The following is a 26639-nucleotide window of genomic DNA, read 5'->3' on the forward strand; positions in this document are numbered from 1 at the left end:
CCTTTCAATATCCTCATACACTTTCTCTATCTGTTCATCTTCAGCTTGCGACGTCGGCATCTATACCTGAACTATCGTTGTCGGTGTTGGTCTGCTGTCGGTTCTGATTAGAACAACCCGGTCACTGAACTGTTCACAGTAACACACCGTCTGCTCTACCTTCCTATTCATAACGAATCCTACACCTGTTATACCATTTTCTGCTGCTGTTGATATTACCCGATACTCATCTGACCAGAAATCCTTGTCTTCCTTCCACTTCACTTCACTGACCCCTACTATATCTAGATTGAGCCTTTGCATTTCCCTTTTCAGATTTTCTAGTTTTCCTACCACGTTCAAGCTTCTGACATTCCACGCCCCGACTCGTAGAACGTTATCCTTTGATATTCAATCTTTTTCCCATGGTAACCTCCCCCTTGGCAGTCCCCTCCCGGAGATCCGAATGGGGGACTACTCCGGAATCTTTTGCCAATGGAGAGATCATCATGACACTTCTTCAATTACAGGCCACATGTCCTGTGGATACACGTTACGTGTCTTTAATGCAGCGGTTTCCATTGCCTTCTGCATCCTCATGTCGTTGATCATTGCCGATTCTTCCGCCTTTAGGGGCAATTTCCCACCCCTAGGACAAGAGAGTGCCCTGAACCTCTATCCGCTCCTCCGCCCTCTTTGACAAGGCCATTGGCTGAATGAGGCTGACTTCTTATGCCGGCAGTCTTCGGCCGCCAATGCTGATTATTTATCAAAATTTAGGCAGTGGCGGGGATCGAACCCGGGACCGAAGACGTTTTGATTAAGAATCAAAGACGCTACCCCTAGACCACGGGTAGGGGGCGAAATCGAGGCAGCTTCACCCCGCACTTTACATGCAGCCGTGCGGTTAGCACTCTTAAGAGAGGAGGCGAGCCGATTTGTGGCCGTCTCCGCGCGGCAAAGCGAGCCCCGACGTGTCTTTTCGAACCACACTAAGTGTGGGCGCTGTAGTAGACAAGGACACGTGGCAGAGCAGTGTCACGTGCCATATTGTCATCGGTGCAGGAACGTGGGTCACCAAAGCGTGCATTGTCCTGCAAATTCCAGGTGAAACGGAAACCAACCACAGAATTCGGGAAACGGCCGCGGGGCAGGAAGTGCCACGCCTCCAGGGCCCCGTTAAAAGTAGTCACCCCACCAGCTTATGAGGGAATCACGCAGGTGGCGAGCGTGGTTGTCGACGGTGTTGGAGGCTGCAAACCAATACGCGTGCTAATTCACACAGGCGCACAGATCAGCTTGGCATTTTTATCGAAGAGAGGTAAAAGAACATTGCAACCGCCGCGGTACCATATCAGTGGTATTGGTCCCAGCATAGGGAAACCTGATGGCAGCTGTTGCGTTGAGTTCATGTTGGACTACACAGAATATGCTTTTACGATGGAGGTTGTACGGAACAAGCGCACGGATTACGACATCATCCTGGGAAGTGACTTTCTGTGTCATTTCCAGCGGGTTATTGACTGTAGGTTCAATAACGTCCAATTAGGCGACAACGTGCGCCGTTTTGGACGTGACTGCACGTTGCGGGCGAGCGAAGCTGGGAAAAAAAGGATCCGTTTCCCAAGTTTCGGAGTCTTCCGTAACCGTGCTAAAAGCCGATAATCCCGTGGAGATATCAGAAGGCACAGGAAAGATCCTTTGGGTGCCTGTCGGGATACGTGAATCTGAAGAGGTTCATTTCTTGGTAGATCCACTCTGCCAGAATGAAACTCTTGACCAGATGCAGGTCCACATAAAACGAAGCCTGTGCAAAGCGCAGCAAGTACAGAAAGAAACTGTGTACCCGTGTGTTTAGACAACTTTGGTCACAAGCAAGCTTTAATACTGCGTGGTACAGTATTAGCCAGCTTACAGGTCCTCACAGAAGATGAGTTGCCAATCAAAAGCCCTTCTCTGAAAAAGAAAAAGACTGCTGCCGCCTCTCAACACATTTGGACAATCACGTCACATCTGACAGATAAGTTTAAAGCTAAGCTTAGTCACCTACCATTGCATGAACAAGAGCTAATAAATGAAGTATTGAATGAGTATTCATGGTTGTTTGAAGACAGGAAATATTTACCAGCAACAGATATAATCTAACATGAGATTCCAACCGGAAATGATAGGCCAATAGCTCAAAAAGGATACCGAATTCCCTACCATCTTCAGTCAGTGGTAGGGGAAACTATACAACAGCAACTAGAAGCAGGAATAATATAACCCTCTAGTGCGTGGTCCAGCCCAATTGTAGTCGTTCCAAAGAAATCTATAGACGGAGAAAAATCCTATCGCCTCTGTGTAGACATGCGAGCAGTAAACAAGGTTACTACCCCAGATCAATATCCATTACCCCGGATCCAAGACATATTCGATCGTCTGCACAGTTGCCGGTACTTTACAACATTAGACATGCGCAGTAGCCGGCCGAAGTGGCCGTGCGGTTAACGGCGCTGCAGTCTGGAACCGCAAGACCGCTACGGTCGCAGGTTCGAATCCTGCCTCGGGCATGGATGTTTGTGATGTCCTTAGGTTAGTTAGGTTTAATTAGTTCTAAGTTCTAGGGGACTAATGACCTCAGCAGTTGAGTCCCATAGTCCTCAGAGCCATTTTTGAACATGCGCAGTAGGTATCATCAAATTCCAATTGCTCCTCAAGATCGAGCTAAGACAGCTTTTGTAGCTCCTGGTGGCTTATATGAATTCTTAAGGATGCCTTTCGGGCTTCGCAACGCGCCAGCAACGTTTCAGCTATTTGCAGATCTGCTATTACGTGGGTTGAAACCTACTATGTGCCTTGTGTATCTTGATGATATAATTATATTTTCAAAATCCATTTCTGAACTTGCTGAACATCTACGCAGTGTACTGTTGCGATTGCAAAATGCTAATTTAAGCTTAAAATTATAAAAATGTTCTTTTGCTCAATCACAAGTGCAGTATTTAGGTCATGTGATCAGTTCCAGCGGAGTCAAGCCAGATCCACGATTAACTGAAGCAGTAGACACTTTTCCTATTCCAACAAATGTAAAGGAATTGCAATCCTTCCTTGGCCTTGCAAATTATTAACGCCGTTTTGTTAAAGATTATGCTACTATTAACAAACCTCTTACTAAATTGTTGAAAAAGGGTACTCCTTTTGTGTGGACGGATGAATGTTTGACCGCCTTTCAAACAGTGAAAACTATTTTAACTAGTTCACCTCTACTTGTTTACCCAGACTTCACTGAACCTTTAATTTTATCTTGTGACGCATCTGATTTTGCTGTAGGATGTGTCCTACGCCAAATGCAAGATGATGAGGAAAAACCCGTTGGGTATACCTCTCGTTAACTGAATAAAGCAGAAACTAATTACAGTACTACAGAAAAGTAATTCCTTGCTCTTCTTTTTGGAATTAATTATTTTAGATGTTACCTTTATGGTCGCAAGTTTACAGTTCTTACCGATCACTCTGCTCTGCAGTGGTTATTGAATCTTAAGGACCCTAGCAGCAAACTTATGCACTGGGCCATGAAACTGTCAGAATATGATTTTGAAGTTCGGCACAAGCCTGGACGGTTGCATCAAAATGCTGATGCGTTAAGTAGAAAAGTGCGTGTCATTCAATCAGATGAGGTATCAACTCAAGAGTTAAAAGAAGCACAGCAGGTGGACGTTCACTGTCAAAGATACGCCACCTTGCCATAATCTGAAGTAATAGACGACCTTTTGTATCGAAGAACTCCCCGTGGAAATTGTTTGGTAATACCAGAATGCTTGCAGCAACGTATAATACGGCAATGCCACGATACAATGCAAGCGTGTCACAGCGGAAAACGCGCTACGAACGCTCGAACTGCGACACGTTATTGGTGGCAATACGGACAACGTGGCGTGGACAGGTGTGTAAGATGTTGCCTGCCGTGTGCACAGCGAGCGCAAAATAGGCAGCCGCGAGTGCCGCTGCAAACACTTCCTCAGGCATCTTCACCCTTCGGAATTCTTGCTTTAGATTTCCGAGGTCCTTTTCCACAGTCGCAACAAGGTAACAAATACATTTTGTCTGTTATTGATCACTTTTCACGTTATCTAACTTTGGTTCCCCTCCCCGACATGACAGCTGAAACTGCGGCGAGAGAGTTTGTAAATCGTGTGATACTACCTTTTGGAAGTCCTGATGCCATTTTAACGGATCAAGGAACCAATTTCATGTCTGCTCTATTTGTACAAGTTTGTAAACTGCTAAGAATCAAAAAATGGCGTACAACTCCCTTCCATCCTAAAGCCAACGGTCGCGTTGAAAGCGTACACCGTACAATTTGTAAAATGTTATCCCATTATGTTGCAAAAACGCACGCTGATTGGGACAGATATGTACCGTATATTTCTTCTGCATACAACACCCGAATACACGAATCCACGGGGTATACCCCTTACGAAGCTGTGTTTGGACGGCCGATGAATTCGCCGTTCGAAATAGACAAACTACCTCAAGGTGTAGAATTAAAGGAAGTAAAAGGCTTAGCCCGCCGGCTGAAAGCGATCTGGTATAAGGTAAAGAGGAATAATATCAAAGCCACTAATAAACAGTTGCACAGGCAGAACAAAAATGCTGTTTTATCGACTTATCAAACAGGTGATTTAGTGTTACTACGAAACCCGGCAATCAAAAAGGGACGAACTAAAAAGTTCTCTCCCCGCTCTGAAGACCCGTATCGGATTGTACGGTTGACCTCACCAGTCAATGCAGAACTGCAATTAACCGATCGTACGGTGATAGTGCACTTTGACCGCCTGCAACCTTACCACGGTAGGTCTGTGTCACCACAACAGGTCGCAGCCCCCCATCCGCCTGTGTCACCTCCACCTCAAGTGGAACAAAGACGAAGGAGAAAACGGAGGAGATTACCTCCACAGGGTTGTAGATACCCTTTGCGGAATCGACACCCTTATGGGTTGAGGTCGCGTGATTAATCACGCCTAGTTAGAGTTTTATGTTATGTTTTATTGAAGCTTAGGTTAAGTCATTTTCTCCAGGGACTTGGAAGCAAGACGTGCCTGGCCACCACGGAGTTCCCAGTCCCGTCATGTATTTTTGCTCATTTTCATATGTATGATTATGTTTCATGTTTTGCAAGCAATGCCACGCATTAGACGTCGCGCAACTGACTTGCTTCAAATGCAACCATTACACTTGGTGTTGGCAGTACCGCGGCTGCTAACTCCGAATAATATTCTTCAATGTCCTCTATTGCCATCTATTTGGCAAACCAGTACATGTGGAGTATTTTTACTCCGAGCTTTTCTTAATACTTGTTACGTTGACGTCTAGTGTATTGTACTATATGTCGTAGTTCTGTATCTGCTGCAGCTGATCGTAAGTAATCGGAACAGATAAAGCCGGGACTTGAAATGCATACGCCTCGTACGCTTTGTTTACGGGGCCAGCCGTTGGCGGGGCGAAACATCAGCCGTCGCCTCCCCTCCTCTTCAGCGCTGTCCCTTCTCCTCGCCAAGAACTGGCCGGCGGCCATCATTTTTTCTCAGCCAGTAAGAGCGCTCCGCGCGATGACGTATCTTATCAGCACGTGCGCTGCCGCCTCCAGCGTCTCGACACGCGGCGCGTCCGAGTAGTTACAAAAACAAACCGCAAATTACTGCCCTATCCCCCGTGTATGACAGACTACAATGCACTTACCATCATTTTATATAACTAACAGCCTTTTTAAAAAACTCTTATGCTAGATAATAAGCAATTTCTAATTGGTCGTTATTTCTGGTGCACGCTAAGCGCGTGATATTTGTCGCTGCAGCAGCGGCCGGCCTCCCGCGGCTGCACGCCGTCCCACGTGACCGCCGACCTGCCGCTGCCCGCTCCGCAGCTACGCGTGCGCTGCGCGCTCGCCAACAGCTCTGAGCTGGTTTCTTTCATGCCGCCGGAAGACACGGCAAACAAAATTCATTCAAACATCCCAATAAATCTTAACATAAATATTAAGTAGATGTGATTCATTGCTTAAATTCTTTTCCTCGTTTTGTTTCACATTAGCTGGATAAATCACACGAAGTTCTTAACGATTTACATTATTCTGCATACCTTAGTCTGCCAATACTATACGTGAAGTTTCACTACTGCTTTGATTCACTGTATAAGCTACAAACTACAGCCCTAACCCTCTTACACATCGAACTATGAGGACATTTAACGTTATCTTCCTTGGACAAGGCCAGATATGGGCAAACCAAAGCAATGCCACGGGTTTTTCACGCTACTGACCCTCTTACACATCGAACTGTGAGGACATTTAACGTTATCTTCCTTGGACAAGGCCAGATATGGGCAAACCAATGCAATGCCACGGGTTTTTCACGCTACTGACGAGGCACAAACGACCAATCGTCCGGGCTGCCGTATATCGGTGGGCGATTGTTCCTTGGTTGCTACGCAGTTATTTTTGCCCTCCCCATTTATTTTACTCTGCCGCCGTGGTCATTGTTCTATCCTGTTTTCCTTCTTCTGTCGATGGGGAGGCCCCTCCAACATGTTAGGTACCCTCTTCCGACAGTACCGGTCTTTTAATCTTACCGCCCTTTTACACCGAGATATTGCTCTCCCTTGTGGCAGTCTTGCCCCAAAATATCGGCCGATGATCCACTGTGAGACACGTCCTTTGCGTCTGATTAGCCGGTGATGTAAGCGCTACGGGAACTGTGCCTAGTTGTCCTTTCAGTTGAATTTCTTATCGTCAGTTTTAAAGCAAACACACACGCAGCCTAGTAGCCAGCCCCAGGTGGCCAGTGTTACATGTTAACGTTGAGCGTTCCGACTACTTGCAGCGTTATTATTATACATCATTGTGTTTAATTATGTCATTATGCTAGCGCTAGTGATTTATAGTTAATGAGTTTCATTTTATGTAGTGTTATGTACTGCGCGCACAAAAAGTGACGCTATTTATGCATGTATGCTATTCTAGCTTCAGAGCTATTTTTATTGCTTGAACAGTCGACATTTTCCTAGTGCAGCAGGTCGCTAATAACGCCGCTGATACCTTTGTTCCATGTATCGCAGGAAACCCACGTGCCTACAACAATTCTTTATTAAGTCAGACGGACGCCCTTAGGCCCTCTGAACCACGGTATCGCAGATAGCTCCAATCCACTGCCTACCCCTCAATTATTAGACAGGTTGCCTTAGCACTGTCCGCAGGTTGCTCCATTGGCCTGCAAATTATGTAATCATCAATCCAAGTCTGCAGATTGCACTAATGCACTGCTGAACTTAATAGTCGAGTCACTCGCGGGTAGCTAATTCGCACCGCGAACTTGTACTCACACGTCACCGAATCGTAGGCTCCTCGGTTGACCACAAAACAATTCATACATCAATTACCGTGAGACAATTTGCGCTCACACTACGCCTTCGGCACTCAACCACAAATGAACTGAGCCCCAGACGCTCTTTTATTACATTTTATACAACGCCACTTTCTTCTACATAGCAATTCCATTGCAAAATCATCGGATTCTGCCAAAGATTCAGATACCGTTCCAGAAATGGCAGCCTTTTCCGTTGCTGAACGGATTCGTTGCTTTTCACCATCTGACAGTGCAAACTGCACTTTTAAGAACAATGTTGTTATATACACACACTGTCGGATTTTACTGACGTAGTCCCTTATGCACTTCGTCAACCGACTAAAAAAAAACAACTTCCCCTGACGGATTTCGTATCCGATTCGGGAGTTTATGTTCGGGAAATATTCCCTTTATTTTATTTCTTGTCAATTATTATTACTTCAATATCATGTTTTATTGTTATCAATTTATAGTTATGATTAATGTTAGTGCACTTTATGGTTATACGTTATTTTTGTGTCATATTCGGTATTCCCTTTTAATTTTCATTGTTTCTCGACTGGAAGTATCTCTGATAGCACCTATTGGCCTTCAATTCGTATCCGCCATCAGCTACCATTAGTCACACATTTACACAACACTTCATACGCCCAAAAACAACTAACAACACCCTCACACTGTTCATATCCACACTACCTTGGTGTAACTTGTTGATGTTACCAGACCTCTATTGTCATATACTAAGTACATCAACAAGGCTCTTATCGGTTATGCCCTCCGCTCTTCGGAAGGGGAAAGGGAAGTACGTACGTATGTACGTTATGTTCAGTAGCAGTTTCTTTTAATCAACGACGTAATCAATTTACCTGTTGAACACTTAAGTTGTTCTGTTAAAATGGAATCAAACGTCTTTGTGACATCAGCTATTCGTTTATTATTGCTTTGCAATAAACTGTTACTTTCAAGTTGCACTTACAATGCCTTGGTCTCGGACGCAGAGCCACTACCGCTCTCCGACGCTGTTACCTGAGCTCAGCACTCTGCCGGCTCAGCGCTGATAGAGCTGCGCTGCGCCGCCTCCACGGCTTCACACACCAGCCTCTGTATTCACGAGCAACAGACTCGCTCTCGCTAACATTCATTTCCGACTTCAGTACAGTTCATCTCTCTATTGACCACTTTTGTAAGTAAAGATCCTATGATTATTGAGTTAGCTTGAGGTGTCCTACCCTCATTTGGGTTTTCTACAGCTGAAAAACCACTCAATATTATTTCTGAGATTTATGAAGTACTTCACCTGTCTCGCCGTGTCCAGCCTTAGTGGGGTGGCTGCCCCTGCGTAGTGGCCAATGCGTGGGAGGTGCCTAGGCTGTGCAGGTTTGCACCGCGATCACAGGAATCCTTCTCATTTTATTCATTAAAAAAAAAACTTTCTTCGTACAAAATCTCAAATTAATTGACGACACTTGGCCTCCGTTCCATAGCAGGTTGAGAAATTTTTTCCAGCGAGTTACGCTTAGTCTGCACTGCGTAGTACTGCCTCCGCGTTCAGCGTCTTTTTTGCTGACACGTGATTGATCAGCGGATACTCAGTGTTGAATCACACCATTGTCTTACCGCCTTGCTACCCCCACGGCTGCCAAACTGTTGCCTGCCTGCCGTGATTCTACTTCGTGGCCTTCTTCATCAGTAAGCGTGACTGAACTGGTCCATCGTCGCTACTTGCCAGGTAACTATTGCTACAACGTTGTACCCCCTCTCTCATCTCTGAATTACTCATCAAGTAAGCCAGGAAATTTTTACTTGTAGGGTCACTAACACTTTCTCTCGCAGTCGACCGTTATCAACATTGGAAGCTGAAAGCAACCTCCCTTCAAATGGCTGTCAATTTATCATCCGCAATGGGAAGAATGTTAATCTCAATGGTTGTCGTCGTCGCCGTTAAGGCGCCTCCATTTCACGTCTACCCTTCCACGTCTGGCGTGCTTTTTGGCCGTCGTCATAATCTGGTGCATACTCCACATTATGCTATTGTGTCAGCTAATGTTAACTTAACATTATTAGAAGAGGAAGACCGTGCTTTATATGATACAGCTCAGCAATTGTCAAAATATGAAACCTTCTTGACGCAGACGAAGGAAGATGAGTTTCTCCGATCGTTGTGGGAAGTGACTAGAATTATTTCAACCCTTCGAAGTCAATTGAACAGTATTAGGGATGCAGTACCACTGCCTCGTTTCAAACGAGCCTGGTTGCCCGTTGGAGGTACATTATTAAAATCTGTCTTTGGGACTCCTGACGAAACAGACGCAAAACGCTGGGATTTGGACACACAGCAAGCGCTTTCGGAAACACAAGTTAATCACGAAGTGTTGGTACATCAACAGGTGCGCCTGACACATCTTGAGAATAACCTGCTAGCCACAACTAGACAAATACAAGTTGTAGCCGACAGATTAACACGACACTATGGTGCACTTGAACAATCCTTTAACCAAGAGTGGACTCATCTTCGCTCGGGATTACGTAATCTAACTATCACATTGGACATTATGAAGACCACGCAGATTCTTTTATTTAATATACACACAGCACAGTTACACGTGCACATGTTACACTCGGCCATTCAACTCGGACTGCAAGGAAAGCTCAGTCCTCATCTGTTACCCTCAGAGCCCTTCTTGCACATCCTACACAATGTGTCGTCGCAAATTTTGGCCCCTAAACAAATGCTTTATGCCGTGCGGGAAAGCAACCTCCCCTTTTACCATGCTGCGTTGGAGGTCCGACTTACCCGTAATTCTGACGGTATTCGGATGCGAATGAGGTTTGCCAATCACGTGCGCAAATTGCGAATACGAGTGCCATCAAGTATACACTTTTGCAGTCTGTTGGGCCACCCTTCACCACCATGTTGTTTGGCAGACTCAAGAATTTTTAATAGTTAGTCGGGATCGACAAACTCACGCCACTCTCTCTCGCGCTGAGCTACTCAGTTGCACCCACACAACACATTACTTATGCTCCACGCTAATTTTACACACTAGCACTACTGACTGCGAGATGGCACTGTTTTTAGCTGAAACTACTACACCTCCATGTCCTCGTGTTCTAGTCTCACTTCGTCAACCAATAATTCAGCCTGTTGGCAACAGTTTTCTGTTCGCTGTTCCACAGACTGTCACCGCCACCGTTCAATGTCAGAGACTGAATCGCACCGGGTAACACTGAATAATAGTGGCCTAGTGTATAATAGTTCAAGATGTGACGTATACGCTGCTTCTATGAGGATTTCAGCTCAATTGCACTCCACCTTTCATATCACCATTCCCACATTTACCTTATACCTTCCTGAACTCTCTTTTAAACTCCATCACCATGAGAAGCTGAAGAATTTACCGAATACCAATGATTCAGATCTACTCCAATCGATCAATCATCTCCTTACCCAGGAACACAACCAAGTTGCTCTTGACCGAGTGGCCTCACATATTGCTGATTGGCACCAAACCAAGCGATTAACCACCGCTGTATTACCCAGCGCTGGTTCGGTAATCATCACTGTAATGATTGTGATTATTAGTATCCTGGATACTCTGTAAAAGAGGGTTTTGCAAATGTTTCACTTCCTTCCGAGAAGTAGTACCGCCCCCACAACCTGAATATCACACCTGAAACTACCTGCCAACCTTGGTGCATGCGATCAGGCATGACCCCCCCCCCCCCCCCCCTTAGAATTAAGTTGTTGTCTAGGTGTCAGGTCAATGAGCTAATTTTCTAATGGATTTGTATTTCTATGTAAAGTCTATGGAATTACAATTTAACTGTCGAGTCTTGACGCTCCTGTAAGTCATTTTGTTTTTTCTTTAAATTTTTGTCATTTTGTAATGTTCTCATTCAGCCACTTGGGCAATTACCATTGTAATCCTAGATTTAAGAACTCAAAGTAACATTACGGGGGAAACCCCCCTTGTGACTGTTAGGCCTGGGAGCATCCTCTCACCCCCACGAGGGTGGAGTGTTTCAGTGTGCTGTGCTCCGGTGCCCATCACCATCGCCTCGGTACCCACCACCACTCACACCGCCGACACACACTCACAGCACGGCGCCGCCCCACTGCCGTCGCACCAACTTCACAAGTTTGTTATTCAAGAGCCTTCCTTCAGGCCACTCTGTAACTTTTGCACATATTGATATCACTATGTTATGGATGTTAATTTCTGGGACCCTTCATAATGATCACATATATTTTTAAATGGAATAATCAATTAGAATAAGCTCCATTTTCATCCAGAGAGCCTTCTTCGGAAGGGGAAAGGATGTGCAGGGAGGAGACCCCCCAAGAGGGATCATTGCCGACAAAATTTTATTAAATAAATTTTCCATGCATAATGTCCGGCATACTGTGGTGGAAGGTGCTGGCCGGAAGACCACGGTCGGCACATTCCTGCCACGTGCTCCTCGGTCAGACTCGAGTCCCACGGGTCGGTTGCGCTGACGGGGGTACGCTACTAGCAAGGCGCGTTGGCGGAATCAATCCTCCAATCAGAGGCTAATCGTGTGATCACGTGGGGACGCGGCCGGGAGCGGCGAGGGCGGCTCGGAAACAGCTCCGCGCTCTCTCGGCTTCAGACCTCGGCCCCGAGTGGTCGCTCCTCCGGCCTCTGCCTCTCTGATGAGCAGACGGCAACCCCTCTTGGGGCTGCTCGGCCCTACGTAGGCACCACTGTACCATCGTTACAGGAATAAACTGGGTCCATTCCACTTCATTACTTTTCATTTTACAACGCCCTCCGCTCCTGACCTCTATCATGACGAACACTACAAACTCATTATGAAACGCTTCGTGTCAGAACTAAAAATGATAAATGCATTAGTTTTTACCGGAATTGTGGAGATGCACAAAACAACATTTCCCAAGTCGTTTGTGTGTACAGGGGTGTGGCAGCTCACGCAGTAAGGAACACGGGTGACGTCACCAGTTCTTCCTTAAGGCTTACGATTGTGTCAGCCATGAAGACCTATGGCACAACTCTTGCACAAACTTTTAGTGAACGTTTTACAAACTCCATGAGGAAGCTACTAGCCACTATAGGTTGTGTAACACCAGTCAAAAAAAAAAAAAAAAAAAAAAAAAAAAAAAAAAAAAAAAAAAAAAAAAAAATTGGTTCAAATGGCTCTGAGCACTATGGAACTTAGCTCCTAAGGTCATCAGTCCCCTAGAACTTAGAACTACTTAAACCTAACTAACCTAAGGACATCACACACATCGATGCCCGAGGCAGGACTCGAACCTGCGACCGTAGTGGTCGCGCGGTTCCAGACTGTAACGCCTGTTTTCTGAGTTGATTACTTCATTTATTCTAAAATAATTTTGACTGCCCTATTTTAATAAAAAAAAAATGGCTCTGAGCACTATGCGACTTAACTTCTGAGGTCATCAGTCGCCTAGAACTTAGAACTAATTAAACCTAACTAACTAAGGACATCACACACATCCATGCCCGAGGCAGGATTCGAACCTGCGACCGGAGCGGTCACGCGGTTCCAGACTGAAGCGCCTTTAACCGCACGGCCACACCGGCCGGCCCTATTTTAATAGATTGTGCTATAGATTCACATGTATTTACTTAATTCGAAAAGTCAGTCTGAAGAATATCGTGTTTAGTATCCTAAGAAACATTAGCAAGTAAGCTTTTGTTTAATATACGTACATCACTACATGGTAGTATTCTAATACTAAAAATGGTGGTCTATTTGTGCATTTTATGGCGTCGTAAGAAACTGATGTGGCTCTTACACAGCTCTTGGGGTTTGAGTCGAATGAAGGAACCCCACGAACAGAATCGAAATTCAGCCACCACAGAACTCAGATTACAGACTGGTTAATCGCCCTGTCCATTTGTTTCGACACATTCAACACGTGGGCGACACACCAGGCCCTTGACAACACAAAGACGCTGGGTAGCTCTGATTTCTGAATTAGGTTCGGCTTGCCTTTTGCGTGTCTGTTCGTTACAGCGCTGACAGTAATCAGTATTTAAAGCCAGTTTAATGTTGTCGTATACGACATCTGCACACGCAGCACTTTGAATGTGTTGGCGGCGCAACTCAAAGACGACTAGCGGAACAGAGTACAGGACACAGTGGGCAGTGGAAACCTGTTGCTCCAGTTTATCGTTGTGCCTGTTGCCTATCGAAATAGAGAGTAAACTTTGTACTGGATGAAAGTCAGATACGTCTTTCAAAAAGAGCTCCACATCATCAGCGTATGCTCTGCATGTCACTTTCCTTGTTTCTACTGAAATGCCATTTATTGTTTTTTCAACCAATATGAAGAAGACGAACGAGGCTGAGACATACACGAGCACTGAAAGCAGACAGCCTTGCCTGACAGGCCTACGAGTTGCCACAGCACCTGTTTTTCAACACTTGATATGTATTTTTGTAGTACTTGCATTGCTCAGTAAATCGATCGCCAAATCCAAGTCTGTGCACGAGTTGACGTAGCTGTTTGCATCTGACACTATCAGTAAACGTGTGGGCACTGGAGCGGAAGAACCGCGGCTGGGTCACGTGCTCCCCCGTGCAGGTCCGCATTGACGCTGATGGCTGATAGATTTAGCATATGGCAGGTTTTAATTTCGATACTAGGATTTTTACAACGAGTTTTTAATCGGCATTTAGGAGAGTTATTGGGCGAAGATGTCCCTCCCTATGACTACATGTTCGCTTTGGTAGCACAATAATCGTTTCCTCCAAGTAATTCTGAATTTCGGTGGCAGCAATAACTTCATTCACATTCCCTGTAAAACAGGTTCGAATAAAGTCCCAATGCGTTTGGTAAAGTTGATTTGGGCACACGTCTACATCCACATCTACATGGATACTCTGCAAATCACACTTCAGTGCTTGGCAGAGGGTTCATCGAACCACCTTCACAATAGTTCTCTGTTAAGCCATCTCCAAAACAGAGCGGAGAAAACAAACACCTATATCTTTCCGTGCGAATCCTGACGTCCCATATTTTATTACGGTTATCATTTCTCCCTCTGTAGGAGAACGAAGTATTTCCGCAATCGGAGGAGAAAGTTTCCTACTGAAATTTCGTGAAAAGATCCCGCCGCAATGAGAAGCCCCTTTGCTTCAGTGATGTCCACCACGAACCCTGTACCATGTCAGTGACACTGTCTCCTCTATTTGTCGATAAGACAAAACGGGATGCCCTTCTTTGAGCTTTTTCGATGTACTCCTTCAATCCTATCTGGTATGGATGCCACACCAAACAGGGCCGCCAAGCGTAGTGTTGCGAGGTGCCGGGGCTAGCAGTGTATTTAACACAAAATTCTTCGAGAATCTTCATATATAAATGATGCTCTAAGCCCCCCCCCCCCTATTCTAACTACGACTTTTGCTGTTGCACATGGATTAAAAAGAAACGCGAACTGTCCGCAGCTCGTGGTCGTGCGGTAGCGTTCTCGCTTCTCTCGCCCGGGTTCCCGGGTTCGATTCCCGGCGGGGTCAGGGATTTTCTCTGGCTCGTGATGACTGGGTGTTGTGTGATGTCCTTAGGTTAGTTAGGTTTAAGTAGTTCTAAGTTCTAGGGGACTGATGACCATAGCTGTTAAGTCCCGTAGTGCTCAGAGCCATTTGAACCATTTTGAAACGCGAACTGACTGTAATAGACCCTGCAAGTGGAGTAGAAAAGAGTTTGGCACCTGCAATAATTTAATTTGATAGACATTAATTAAATAAAGGAAAGTTTCAGTAATGTAGTGAGAAATGAAAGGGTTGCTCTACCGATTAACAGAATGAAAGTTATGTCCAAAATATCAATATATGATTTATTATGACTAAACTCAAAATAATAGACAAAACACATGAAACATTTACAATACATCAAATTGGTTCAAATTGGATACTCAAATAAATGCTGTGAAGGTGAAGTTGTCCCTAAACTAGACTGTGACATTTATGACGAAGTGGTATGTGGAGCCAATTCCTTGCCACTCAAATCTTAAGAGAAAACACACAGCCAACCCAACATTAATTGCTGCTACCCAAGACAGAACAAAGTTAGAAAAAGACGAACAGGCGCGCTCTGCTGGGCTCTGATTATCACCTAGGAAAATCCCTGTCTGCCGGTGCTGCAGACATACGTTACCAAACTGTCTTCTTAACTACCAGAACACGATCTGGCGTACCGGAGACGATGGCTGGTTGCTTCGACGTCCTGTTATGGTGATGATAATGTCGCGAGTATAACCCGAAACGAATTATCCTGGCATGGTTGTTCCAGACTAAAGACTTCCCAGCAATACAAATGCGCCTCTGAGGGAGACGAAGAAGGCTCGCCACACAATCACTGATGGTACAGTGATTGATTTTAACAAGCGAAGTCACACAGTAACTCCGATACAGTCAACATTAGCCAAAACTGCTCAAGACAGACAACATAGGCCTCTTGTACACAGAACGCTCAATTGCCAACTGTACTCGGAAAGTCACGTTGAAGTCGAAACTTCAGCAACTTCGTAAAACAGTTACAATTAAATAAAAGTATATTAGACAGCCAACAGAAAGCAGGCTGACCAGAGCAGCGAGAGCTCAGTCTTGTAACCTACTCCGACCGAAAGGCGAGAGCCGACTACTAGAGCACCCGTACAGGCCGAACACAGAACATTCCCGCCCCCACGACAGTGGCCGTGGTTAAACGTTCCAATCAGCAACTCGAAAACCGGCGGAAAATTCCACTCTATTGCCGGAGCACTACCATTCCACCAATGGAGATTCTTGGCGCCAATTACTGCGCTGATTTTGCTACGTCACGGAGCTATGCCCTGAGCAAGCCAATCACAGTTACTATACGGCAGAAAGCGCGGGAATTTGCCCGCCAAGACTGCCTGGGAACACAAGTCATTCCCACGCCTCGCTGGTAGCCCGCCAGAAAGTGTTTTCGCTTTCTGCGAAGTAACGGAACCTCTAGCCCAGCCGCTACTTCAGGCCCCTGCGGGCGTGTCTTTTGACCATGTCGGCGTCTGCAAAGCATTCACTCGACTCCCCCACACCCTTTCATAATCAGAAGAGCCCGCCTGTCACCGGACCACCTGGGTGACGAGAGACGCTGCGTGGGAAGTCCGCGTGTGAAGGAATAGCAACTTTGCACCGCATGCAATTAGAGAGGAAAATCGTAAGATAGAAATATGAGAGGGGGCTCATGCCACCTCTCAGTGTAGGCAATCTCTTTCGTACACGCGCTGTGTCTTCCAAGTTTTCCGCCAATAAATTGCAGTCTTTGTTGGCTTTCCTCACAACATTTTCTCTGTGTTCTTTCCAATTTAAGTTGTTCGTAATTGTAATTCCTTGGTATTTAGTTCAGTTTACGGCTTTCAGCTTTGTTTGATTTATCGTGTATCGAAGTGTAGCGGAATCCTTGTACCACTCATGTGGATGACACCACACTTTTCATTATTTAGCGTCCATCGCCAATTTTCGCACCATGCACATGTCTTCTCTAAATCGTTTTGATCTTCTGATGTGTTTACTAGACAATAAACGACAGCATCACCTGCAAACAACCCAAGACAGCTGCTCCACTTGCCTTCTAAATCGTTGGTATAGATAAGCAACAACAGGGGGTCTGTGACACTACTTTGCGGATCAACAGAAATAAGCTGTTTTACTCGATGACTTTCCGTCAGTTAGTACGAACTGTGACATATCTGACAGGAAATAAGAAAATACAGTCGCATATCTGAGACGATATTCCATAATTACGCAAATTGATTTCAAGTCGCTCGTGAGGTAAAGCGTCAAAAGACTTCTGTAAATCCAGAAATACGGAATCAATTTGAAATCACGTGACAATAGCACTCAACACTTTTTGTGACTAAAGGGGTAGTTGTGTTTCACAAGAACGATGTAGTCTAAATCCATGTTGACTGTATGTGAATAGACCTGCTGATTAATTTTTGGATATTGTTTTAAAAATTGTCTGAAGTCATCACTGTCAACTGGGATCTGCGGCCATTCGATGTGTTTCGAGCTGAGTGAGGTTTGAAGCTGCAGTGACGGGGAAGACAATGCAGAAGGGTCAGTCGGGCTGCGGGCGGAAAGAAGAGTGGGCGTGTTCAGTTACGGCGGTCTCCGTTGTGAAACGGTCGCCATTCTCGAGCTCAACACACGGAAGCAAGCTGTTGTGCATTTTGCGTGTTTCGTTTTGAAAGTGCTTCAGTGCGATATTTTCATCTGGAAATTTCCCTGCAGGCCTTGCCCAGCAACTCACCCTCTAATGTGTTGTGTTTTGAAGTACATTAATTCTGCCTTGATCTGTTTAAGTTGACAGTGTGGGTCGCTATCATGAGTAGCAGAAGGCGTAGTGACACCTGAAGCAGTGTCTGTGAAGTTGGGCTGCGTCACAACAGCAGCCGAGGAGGGCCTTTCGTACAGCAGGCCTGGCGTAACTCGCCTCTGCACTGTGACTGGGTTTAAATTTTGCCGCTTGTGTCGACAAATTTTCATGGTATCAGTGATTTCGGAACAGAGGTCCCGAAGAGGAAGATAGCTGGTATTGAATTTCTAAAGAGAAGGAGGTCCGTTTGTGAAGGTAATCTTAGCTTTAGACGCATTTCGAAGCCACAATCATCCGTAAACTCAACAGGAAAAATTTCAATTTGAATTAGATCACCGGTTAGACTTCGTGAAACGTACTTTCGGTCTACTCTGCTCACCACACTTTAAAAAATGTGCAAAATCATTTTGATCTTAACGGAGAATGCGCCACACGTCAGTTAATTAGTTGCTGTAGTTCTGCACATTTATTAAGTGTTATAATTTCGTCTGCAGATCCAGCACACAATTAAAATCCCTACCACATATTATGCTACTATTTGAATTTGGGAGGAGAGTTGAGATATGATGACTAAAAACATCCGATCGTGCACGTGTAAAGTTAGCCCCGATGGCGCGTCAATATTTATAATGAATGCCTCACCGACAGAACATGCAACTGCGTCTCCGCTGGGCTAGAGTTGGAAATTTTTAACAGGAAAAGGAATACCCGTTGCTCAGTTGATTATTGGTTCGATATTAATCATAGCTTCCAAGTCAGGCAATGTTCTCATTCCTGTCGTTGAGACTTGCTGCAGAAATATGACGTCAAACGTGCCATGTTGTATTAAATCACCTAGCGCACCAATTGTAACAGGTTGTTTCCGGATTAGTATACAGTGTTAGCACACGGTAGAGTGACAGTGCGCAGATGTAAAGTCCTGTGACATAACTGCGAAATTGCTGGGAGAACGGGACGTTAATTGACAGCTCGGTGCTGATGTCTTTGATCACGGGTAAATTTTAAACTGTTGAGTAGAACTGGAACTCGAATCGCTAAACAGTATTACAGATTTTGTATGAGAAGTGGTCATCCTGATTTAGTTTAGGCTTGGCGCAAATTGAGACGCGTATAGCGCGTGTGGCGCGACGCAGCGCAGCGCGTGTTTTCGTAACTCCACAGGTTCAAGTGGGACCGCGGAAACTGCGACGCGACGCGACTGGGACGCGACTGGGACGCGACGCGCGCCTGCGCCAGGTCGCGCGGCGTTGTGGTTGCGGCACAGTTTCTCGCGCGTGCCTCGCTAGCAGCGTGGGAAATTTGAGGAGGGGAGCGGAAAAGTAGCCCGGCCACGTGCTCACATCGGAGCGGCTCATATGAGCAGTGGTAGCACTGCCCATATGATAAATTTTTGCCTTACTGTGTACTAAATTTTATTGCCGTTGGGTAGTCTTTCGTTTTTCGCCATTTAAACGACCCAGCTTCCTTCGTTAGTACATTATACTTTTCTGTTATTTATATCTGTATAGTTCTGTTTTGTTTTGTTTTTCTTCTGTAAAGAAAAATGCATACTTCAGTAACTAATGAGCCATTGGCCGCTGGAATTGTATCATATGCTTCCGGGATGATTTCAGATTGCAAGAAGAGACAGAGTGTAGTGAATAAGGAAGCAAGGAATATTATAAAATCATGTGATTAAGAAGCAAGGCAGGAAAGTAGAACAAGGTTATCTTCTCGCTGCCTAGTAGGCTAGCGTATCTGTGCGATCTGTTACAAAAATTTAGAAAGGGATAATCTCCACAGGTGTGATCCCTTTGTGGTTGTGGTAAAAAGCGTCCAAGATCTGAAGCATAGAAGTTTACTGTGATTACTCTGATATGGATGTAATAATGTAATACGACACACTGTACTACATGCATGTGAACAACATATTTCCACTGCAAACTAGAAACAGTCGAAAAGCAGTCGCAAATAACAATGTTTTAATTGGTTCGCCGTGATGAGAAAAAGCATTTCAATTGTTGTATGCGCATTATCAGTATTAATAAACTAATTATACAACGGACTACACAAAAGAAGGAAATGGTCGGTATTATTACGAAAGTAGGTTGGCTGGTTCAAATGGCTTTGAGCACTATGGGACTTAACATGCGAGGTCATCAGTCCCCTAGAACTTAGAACTACTTAAACCTAACTAACCTAAGGACATCACACACATCCATGCCCGAGGCAGGATTCGAACCGGCGACCGTAGCAGTCGTGCGGTTCCGGACTGCGCGCCTAGAACCGCTGCACCACCGCGGCCGGCACGAAAGTAGGAATGTTATGATTAGATATATTTAATTTGTTGAAATGTACTACTTACAAAGGCAGATCTACTTTCATGACAATGTTTATCGAACTCCAAGTCACACGGCACACATGGCTAGCTTGTGCATTCCTGTCACGCGCATTATCCTGCGCTGCTGACAATACACTGACCATTGTGTTGTGCGACAGATCAACTATTTTTCTCAATAACAACTATTATATTCGCAATCACATATTGTCAGTTTGGCAAGCCGTAGGTGAGTAAACAGTATCTGGCATGTGCCTATCATTCCGCCTGAAGGAACGCTCGTCATTTTTTTAATGCTGCTCAGATCAGGAGAAGGAATAAAATCCTTTGGTAAGTTTCCATTCCAGTCACTCAGTGTTAAAAATACGATAGGTTACAGGGATTCTACCAAAATTCCAACAGAATTGGCAATCCATTTTTGTGTTAATTGTTAACCTTTTCTCAGTCGAAGAAGCATCACCGTTTGTGAGTAACGGCCACATTTCTCTTGGTGACTGGTTTAATTGTACGTTCTTTGTCACAGTGTAATTTGCCAAACTCATCTCACAGCAGCTATTGCGACAGAATTCCGAAACGGAGTGCCTCATTAAACAAGTAATTGGCGATCACAGAGCAACAATGGCTTACGAAAAACCTCATAGTGTCGGTTTGCAGTAACATAAAAGAAGAAATTTCATCTTTATTTTCATACTAGGAAGCTCTTGTTTCGCTAGGTGACGATAACTCTTAAAAAATTACAGTCACTGAAGTGAAATAAATAGAAAGGGAAGCATAAGTACTGATATATCGCCGTAGATAAGAAAGTTCCGTGTCTTTAAGAGTTGGCAAAACACTCTCCTCCTTGTGTGCTACCATTCGCCAAACATTCGTATCGATGTCTCGAGCGGTTTAGGAGATGTTGCGAGTATTTCATTCTCGCGGGCGTGAGATCAGAAGTGAGCGCGCTACATGGGATCCATTTTCTCGAGATCGGAGGCAGATAGAGATCTCCTCCCAAGTGTAAACAAAAATTCAACATGTTAGCTAAATTTCATAAGCAGCAACATATGGTGTAATACGTACCAAACGCAAAATCAGAGCGACCCCTAATTTTCGTTGCAAACTTTTTGATTTTGCGTAGTGTCTTTCTAAAATTGTGTACATCACAATAAGAATGGTCATTAGCGTGGTGATGGGCACTTCGCCACGAAGCTGACATATAACGATACAAGTAAGGCAAAAATCAAATATTTTCGGTGAACAGTTTGTGTAGAATCGTTTGAGGAAGATAACAGGCTGCGCGCGCCTCGGTTCTGTCAGCGCAGAGCGTCGCCAGCCGGCGCGTGCGCGTCGCAGTGTGCGCTGCAGCCGCGCGGCCCGTGCTGCACGTGCGTGTCGCGCTGTGTAGTGTCGGGTCACGTGACACGCGCTGTACTCGTCTCACTTTGCCTAACGCTGCCACTCACGGCGCATTTATTGCTGCGCCGTCACGTATGCGACTTCAGTAGTCGACTCCCATCGGCCCTGCATTGCTCTACTACAGCAATACATTCTGTGCAACCGCTATCTATGTCTGAGAAGACTATGCAACCCTAATTCGTACCCAAGTAATGATGAATTATCGTAGAGTACAGCACAGAACACGAAAAACAAAAAGATACAGGAAACAGGGCGACAGCCTTCAAAAATTCCTGAACTTTGGAATCGGATTTGAGTCTGTGTGTTTATAAGCCACATCTGATTGTAACTACTGTGTTCAAAATGTATAAAGGAACATGGCTGAAAGGGTTAGTGTACTCATGACAAATTACTGCGGCTGTTCTTATAGCGCTCTGCTCATGTTTTCCAACAATACGTTTTTGTTTCTTTCTTTATTTCTTTTCTTGGTACTCCCACTACGTTCCAACACAATACTTGGAGTCCTTTTACGTTTCACAACACTTCTTCAGAAATAGCAACGGTTCAACTACAGAAAGAGAAAGGTAAGATAAAGTGCTTTAAGTATTTGATAGATGGCATGGTAATACAATCACCATTGAAAGGGCACTGTTCCAGGAGTAAAGCCCTTTCATAAATGATGCCATTGTAACTGAGTCGCAGTAACACATTTCAGGTATCGGCAATAAAGCCATTTTCTTACAAAAATATCTATCTGTGTGTATAGGATCTGTGACCGTGCTTAACTCATTTTGTGAAAATTTGGACTAAGGCCCTTTCAAAAATGATTCTTCAGTCAACTGTACCCCATTACAGTAAACGAGACAAATGAAGACGTGACGCAGTTGTCAACAATACATGGCTCTCCTCATCGGCCCACGCCGTATCCCGGCAACGGTTTGAGTCGAGTCGAAAGGCGAGCAAGGCGGCTGTTGCTGTCCCCGTTGCCAGCAGTCTCTCGAGAAACAGAGGAATGCGGCAACAGCACGGAGCAGCGGCAGCGGTCTGTGCCGAGTCACCGACCAGCGTCTGATGTCTGCCAAAGCACGGCCACCGAAATGACTGCACCTTCCTGCGCATGCGTAACATTAATTCTCGACTCCTGCATGTTTAATAAATATGGAGATCTTAGACACAGACACAGAATAATATAATTTTACAAATCAGTCGAGCGGATTATTCATACGAATCTATCTAAGGCAGTCTCTGTAGGAGAAAGATTAATTTTACGCATCTTTTTAATTACAGAAAGATCGGGCGTCTGCAGATTATAAATATTCCTACAAAGCTACCATGCCAAGTGCTTTCTTCATTCGATCTTTTGGATAATGTTCGACAACGTTAGCACACCGCCATGGTTTCTTGAAACACGCGTTCTCCATGGACCTATCGTAAGGCATAATTAATTTTTACAAGATTTTCCACCAGCCTTTTTATTTCGGGCACTAAGTACTATTCCACCCGTCAACTTTGACTAGCGACGTCATGACATCAGCGGTCTACGATGCGAAAGATGAAAGTGTCCCGTCATTAAATGTTATCTGTGGTTGTCTCAGTGCCTGAAGTAAACTGTGCCGTTTATTGTAAATATGTCGCGATTTCCGAGAGTATGGTTAGGCAGCACCGCAACCTAAGCGCGCAGCTTAAACTGATGCCAGTGAATCAAGCAGCAATCGTATTTGTAATCTTCGTTCTCATAAAATATTTAGCTACTTCTTTCCCAATAAGATATGATTTCCGAATGTGAGGTCGGGCAGGAATCGAAAGAACAGCATAATTGGTGTGAATGGAACGGTTAGCTCGCATATTTATAATCTTGATTCCAACGAATATTTGGCTGTATTTTTCCGCAAACTGCACGATTTATAAGGATGAGGTTAGGCAGGAGACTAAGAGCACAGATAGGCCTATACAGGTAAATTGTAGGTCTCTACTGCACGGTGCGTTATTTTTGCTGGCATTTCATTAAGTATCTACTGTTATTACATTTTAAGAATTTTTTTTTGGTTCTTGTCTTTGTACTTGAGTCGTCTAAATCAGGTTTAGTTATGGATTCCGGAATTTCTTATTTGTCGGAGTACTACAGAATGCGACAGTAGCAACAGAAATACAGTGATACATAACAGCACTAACCAATTGCAAAAACGCTGAAAATAATGAAACTTGGACTCGATATGTTGAACTGAAATATGTAGCTCAATTCTCGTGACCGGTTAGAACATTCGTCACTTTTTATGAATTTTCCTTACCTCTGCAGTGTTTCTTTTTGGAATTCTGTGTTTATTTCTCCTTATTTCCTGCTTATGACCTCTTTTTATAATTGAATTTGATCAACTATAGATAGCTTAGAACCTAAGACAATGGTACGTCGTTTGTCTTCTTCCCAGAATCTCTTTATGCACTGGCTGGCGGCCTGGCTCTGTTCATTTGACATCAGCCTCCTAGGTTGTGAGTTTTATTGTCGGACAAGAAATTTTGCACTACTGACCTGTAGCCTGAAATTTTCCCTGTCTTGTCTGGTGTCTTCTGTGACGTCCGGTTTTGTCATATCCTTTCTTGGCTGTTCCAGCCACCTCGTGATGTTTTTTAATTTGGAAATACGAGATTAAAATTTTTATCCAATAGCCAGTAGTCATTCGTACAATGACCGTAAAACTTTCATCTCCTCTTTCTTATTGAGTCTGCGATTTTTCCTATATTTCTCTACAGCTCTTCATTTATCCTCTTCGTCAGGCTATTTATTAGTTTAGTTCTTTTGTGGCCCTGAAGTCTTTCTGCATTTCCAGTTCTTCTCCTTCACCTCTTGTACTCGGTGTTAGGCATTTAGATCTGCATGGTGCATCCGGTGTAGTTACTGTTGCGTGGTGTTAAATTTTTGCCTGGAATGATACTGATTTTTTATTATATCGGTTTTGGGTGAGTTTGTTTGCTAATTCAATTTTCCTCGATCTTTCTTTGCTTGTAGTGTTATCTAATCCATTTGATTGTATCCATTCTCTTCGATACTTAAACTTATCAACTCTTTGGACGTTTCCATCTTGTGTTTGTATATATTTTTCTCTATTGTGTTTATGTTCAATGCATTCTGTTTTCGTTTTCGGTATTTGTAGTCAGGTTGGAGATGCAATTTTGTACAGTGTTCCTATCATTATCTTTGCATCTGTTTTATCCTTAGAAATCATAGCAATACAGCCAGAAAAAAACAAGATATTCCACGTCAGATCTTGCCCTTTCTACTAGATGGATTCGGTCGATGTTTTTCTCTTGTAGTTCTTTATTCCTCTCTTTCGTGACATTGTCTGAGATCATACTGAAGAGGATCTGTGAGACGCCGTCGCCCTGCCGAACTCCTCTGCTAATTCTGAAGGCTTCAGAAATTTCCTTAGAAATTTAACTTATGAAGTTGTGTCTGTAAGTGTCTGTTTGACTGACTGTCTGCTGATTTTGTCAGCACCTGCTTCTTCCAGTGTTAAGGATACTCTGTCTATTTACAGAACTGTAAGATTTTTTGAAATCAGTGAATGTAACGACTGTATTGAGGTTCTTCATTGTTCTGTGTTTTCAAGTTAAGAATTTGCACTGGGGAAAAACTATTTTTCCTCAACCCCGCTTGGTACTCGCCAGTTGTGCGTTCTGCTTGGTCTTCTGTCTTACTCATTAGGGAGCTCGGTAGATGTGGGTGCCGCGCGGGATTAGCCGAGCGGTCTCAGGCGTTACAGTCATGGACTGTGCGGCTGGTCGCGGCGGAGGTTCGAGTCCTCCCTCGGGCACGGGTGTGTGTGTTTGTCCATAGGATAATTTAGGTTAAGTAGTATGTAAACTTAGGGTCTGATGACCTTAGCAGTTAAGTCCCATAAGATTTCACACACATTTGAACAACATATGTGTGTGCCTGTCCTGTCTCCCTTCTTACGTGGCGGATGGATTGTGGCTTGCTTCCAGTCGTCCGGTACTCGTCCTTTCTCCCAGCAGTGTCTCGTAACCTCGTAAAAGGTTTCAGCTGCCCGCTACCTCCTAGTTTTCACCTCTCAGCCAATATCCCGTCTTCTTCTGGCGCCCTGTTGTTTCTCGGCTGGCCACTGTATTGTTGAGTCTAATGCAGTTGTATGGCTCTCAAGGTGGGATTTCCTTTTGAGGCTGTCTGAAAGATTGTCTTTGTGTTGGTTCCTCGCAGTTTAGAAGGTTGTTGAAGCATTTTGCTAGTAATACAGAGTTGTTTTTGTTGTTGGTAGTCATTTTGCCTTTTGAATCTTTCAAGTACAACTGCTTGTACCCTGTTATTACTGCTTTTAAAACTTTTTAGAATTCTTTGTGTTGTTCTGTCTGGAGTCTGTATGTATACGTTTCCCATATGTTCCTAATTATGTCATTTTGCCATTGTTGTGTTTGATTTTAAATTGTCCCTGCCAGAAACACCCACTTTCGCATAACGAGCACCAAAACATATACTGAGATTAGTGAACACAGGATTGTCGTGGCGAAACTGAGAGTTGAAACTCCCTGACGAAAGATTCGTAACCCAAAGACTGGAAACTTGCACAGGTCACACCAAGACTTAAGAAACGCAGTAGGAGTAATCCATCAGTTTACAGGGCCATATTACCAACGTCTATTTGCAGCAGGATTTTGGAACATATATTGTGTTCGAACATTATGAATTATCTCGAAGAGAACGGTCTATTAACACACAGTCAACACAACTAGCTTTTATTCACACGAAGTATTGAGTGGTATTGACAAGGGATTTCCGATTGATTTCGTCTTTCTAGAGTTCCAGAAGACATCTGACACTGTATGTCACAAGCGGCTTGAAGTCAAATTGCGTGGTTATGGAATATCGTCACAGGCTGGCCGGTGACTTGATTCGTGATTTCCTGTCACAGAGTTCACAGTTCGTATTAATTGGCAATTGATCCTAAATAATGAAAAGTGTGAGGTCATCCACATGAGTGCTAAACGCAATCGGTTAGACTTCGGTTAGACGATAAATCAGTCAAATCTATAGGCCGGAAATTGAACTAAATACCTAGGAATCACCGTTACGAACAACATAAATTGGAAAGAACGCATAGGAAATATTGTGGGGAAGGAGAACCAAAGACTGCGTTTTATTGCCTGAAGATGCAACAGATCTACTAGAGAGACTGCCTACACTATGGTTGTCCGTCCTCTTCTAGAATACTGCTGTGCAGTG

General features: G+C 44.4%; 1 protein-coding gene across 1 annotated transcript in view; it reads left to right on the forward strand.

The window, feature by feature from the left end:
* Window positions 1-26639, forward strand: part of LOC124719631 — a 171479-nt gene that overhangs the window by 91938 nt on the left and 52902 nt on the right. Inside the window, exon 8 of the mRNA XM_047244847.1 lies at window positions 11263-11500. Coding sequence (XP_047100803.1) covers window positions 11263-11500 — 238 coding nt within the window. The remainder of the gene's footprint in view (window positions 1-11262; window positions 11501-26639) is intronic.

This window comes from Schistocerca piceifrons, chromosome 11 (genome assembly GCF_021461385.2).
Source record: "Schistocerca piceifrons isolate TAMUIC-IGC-003096 chromosome 11, iqSchPice1.1, whole genome shotgun sequence".
In the NCBI taxonomy this organism is placed as follows: domain Eukaryota; kingdom Metazoa; phylum Arthropoda; class Insecta; order Orthoptera; family Acrididae; genus Schistocerca; species Schistocerca piceifrons.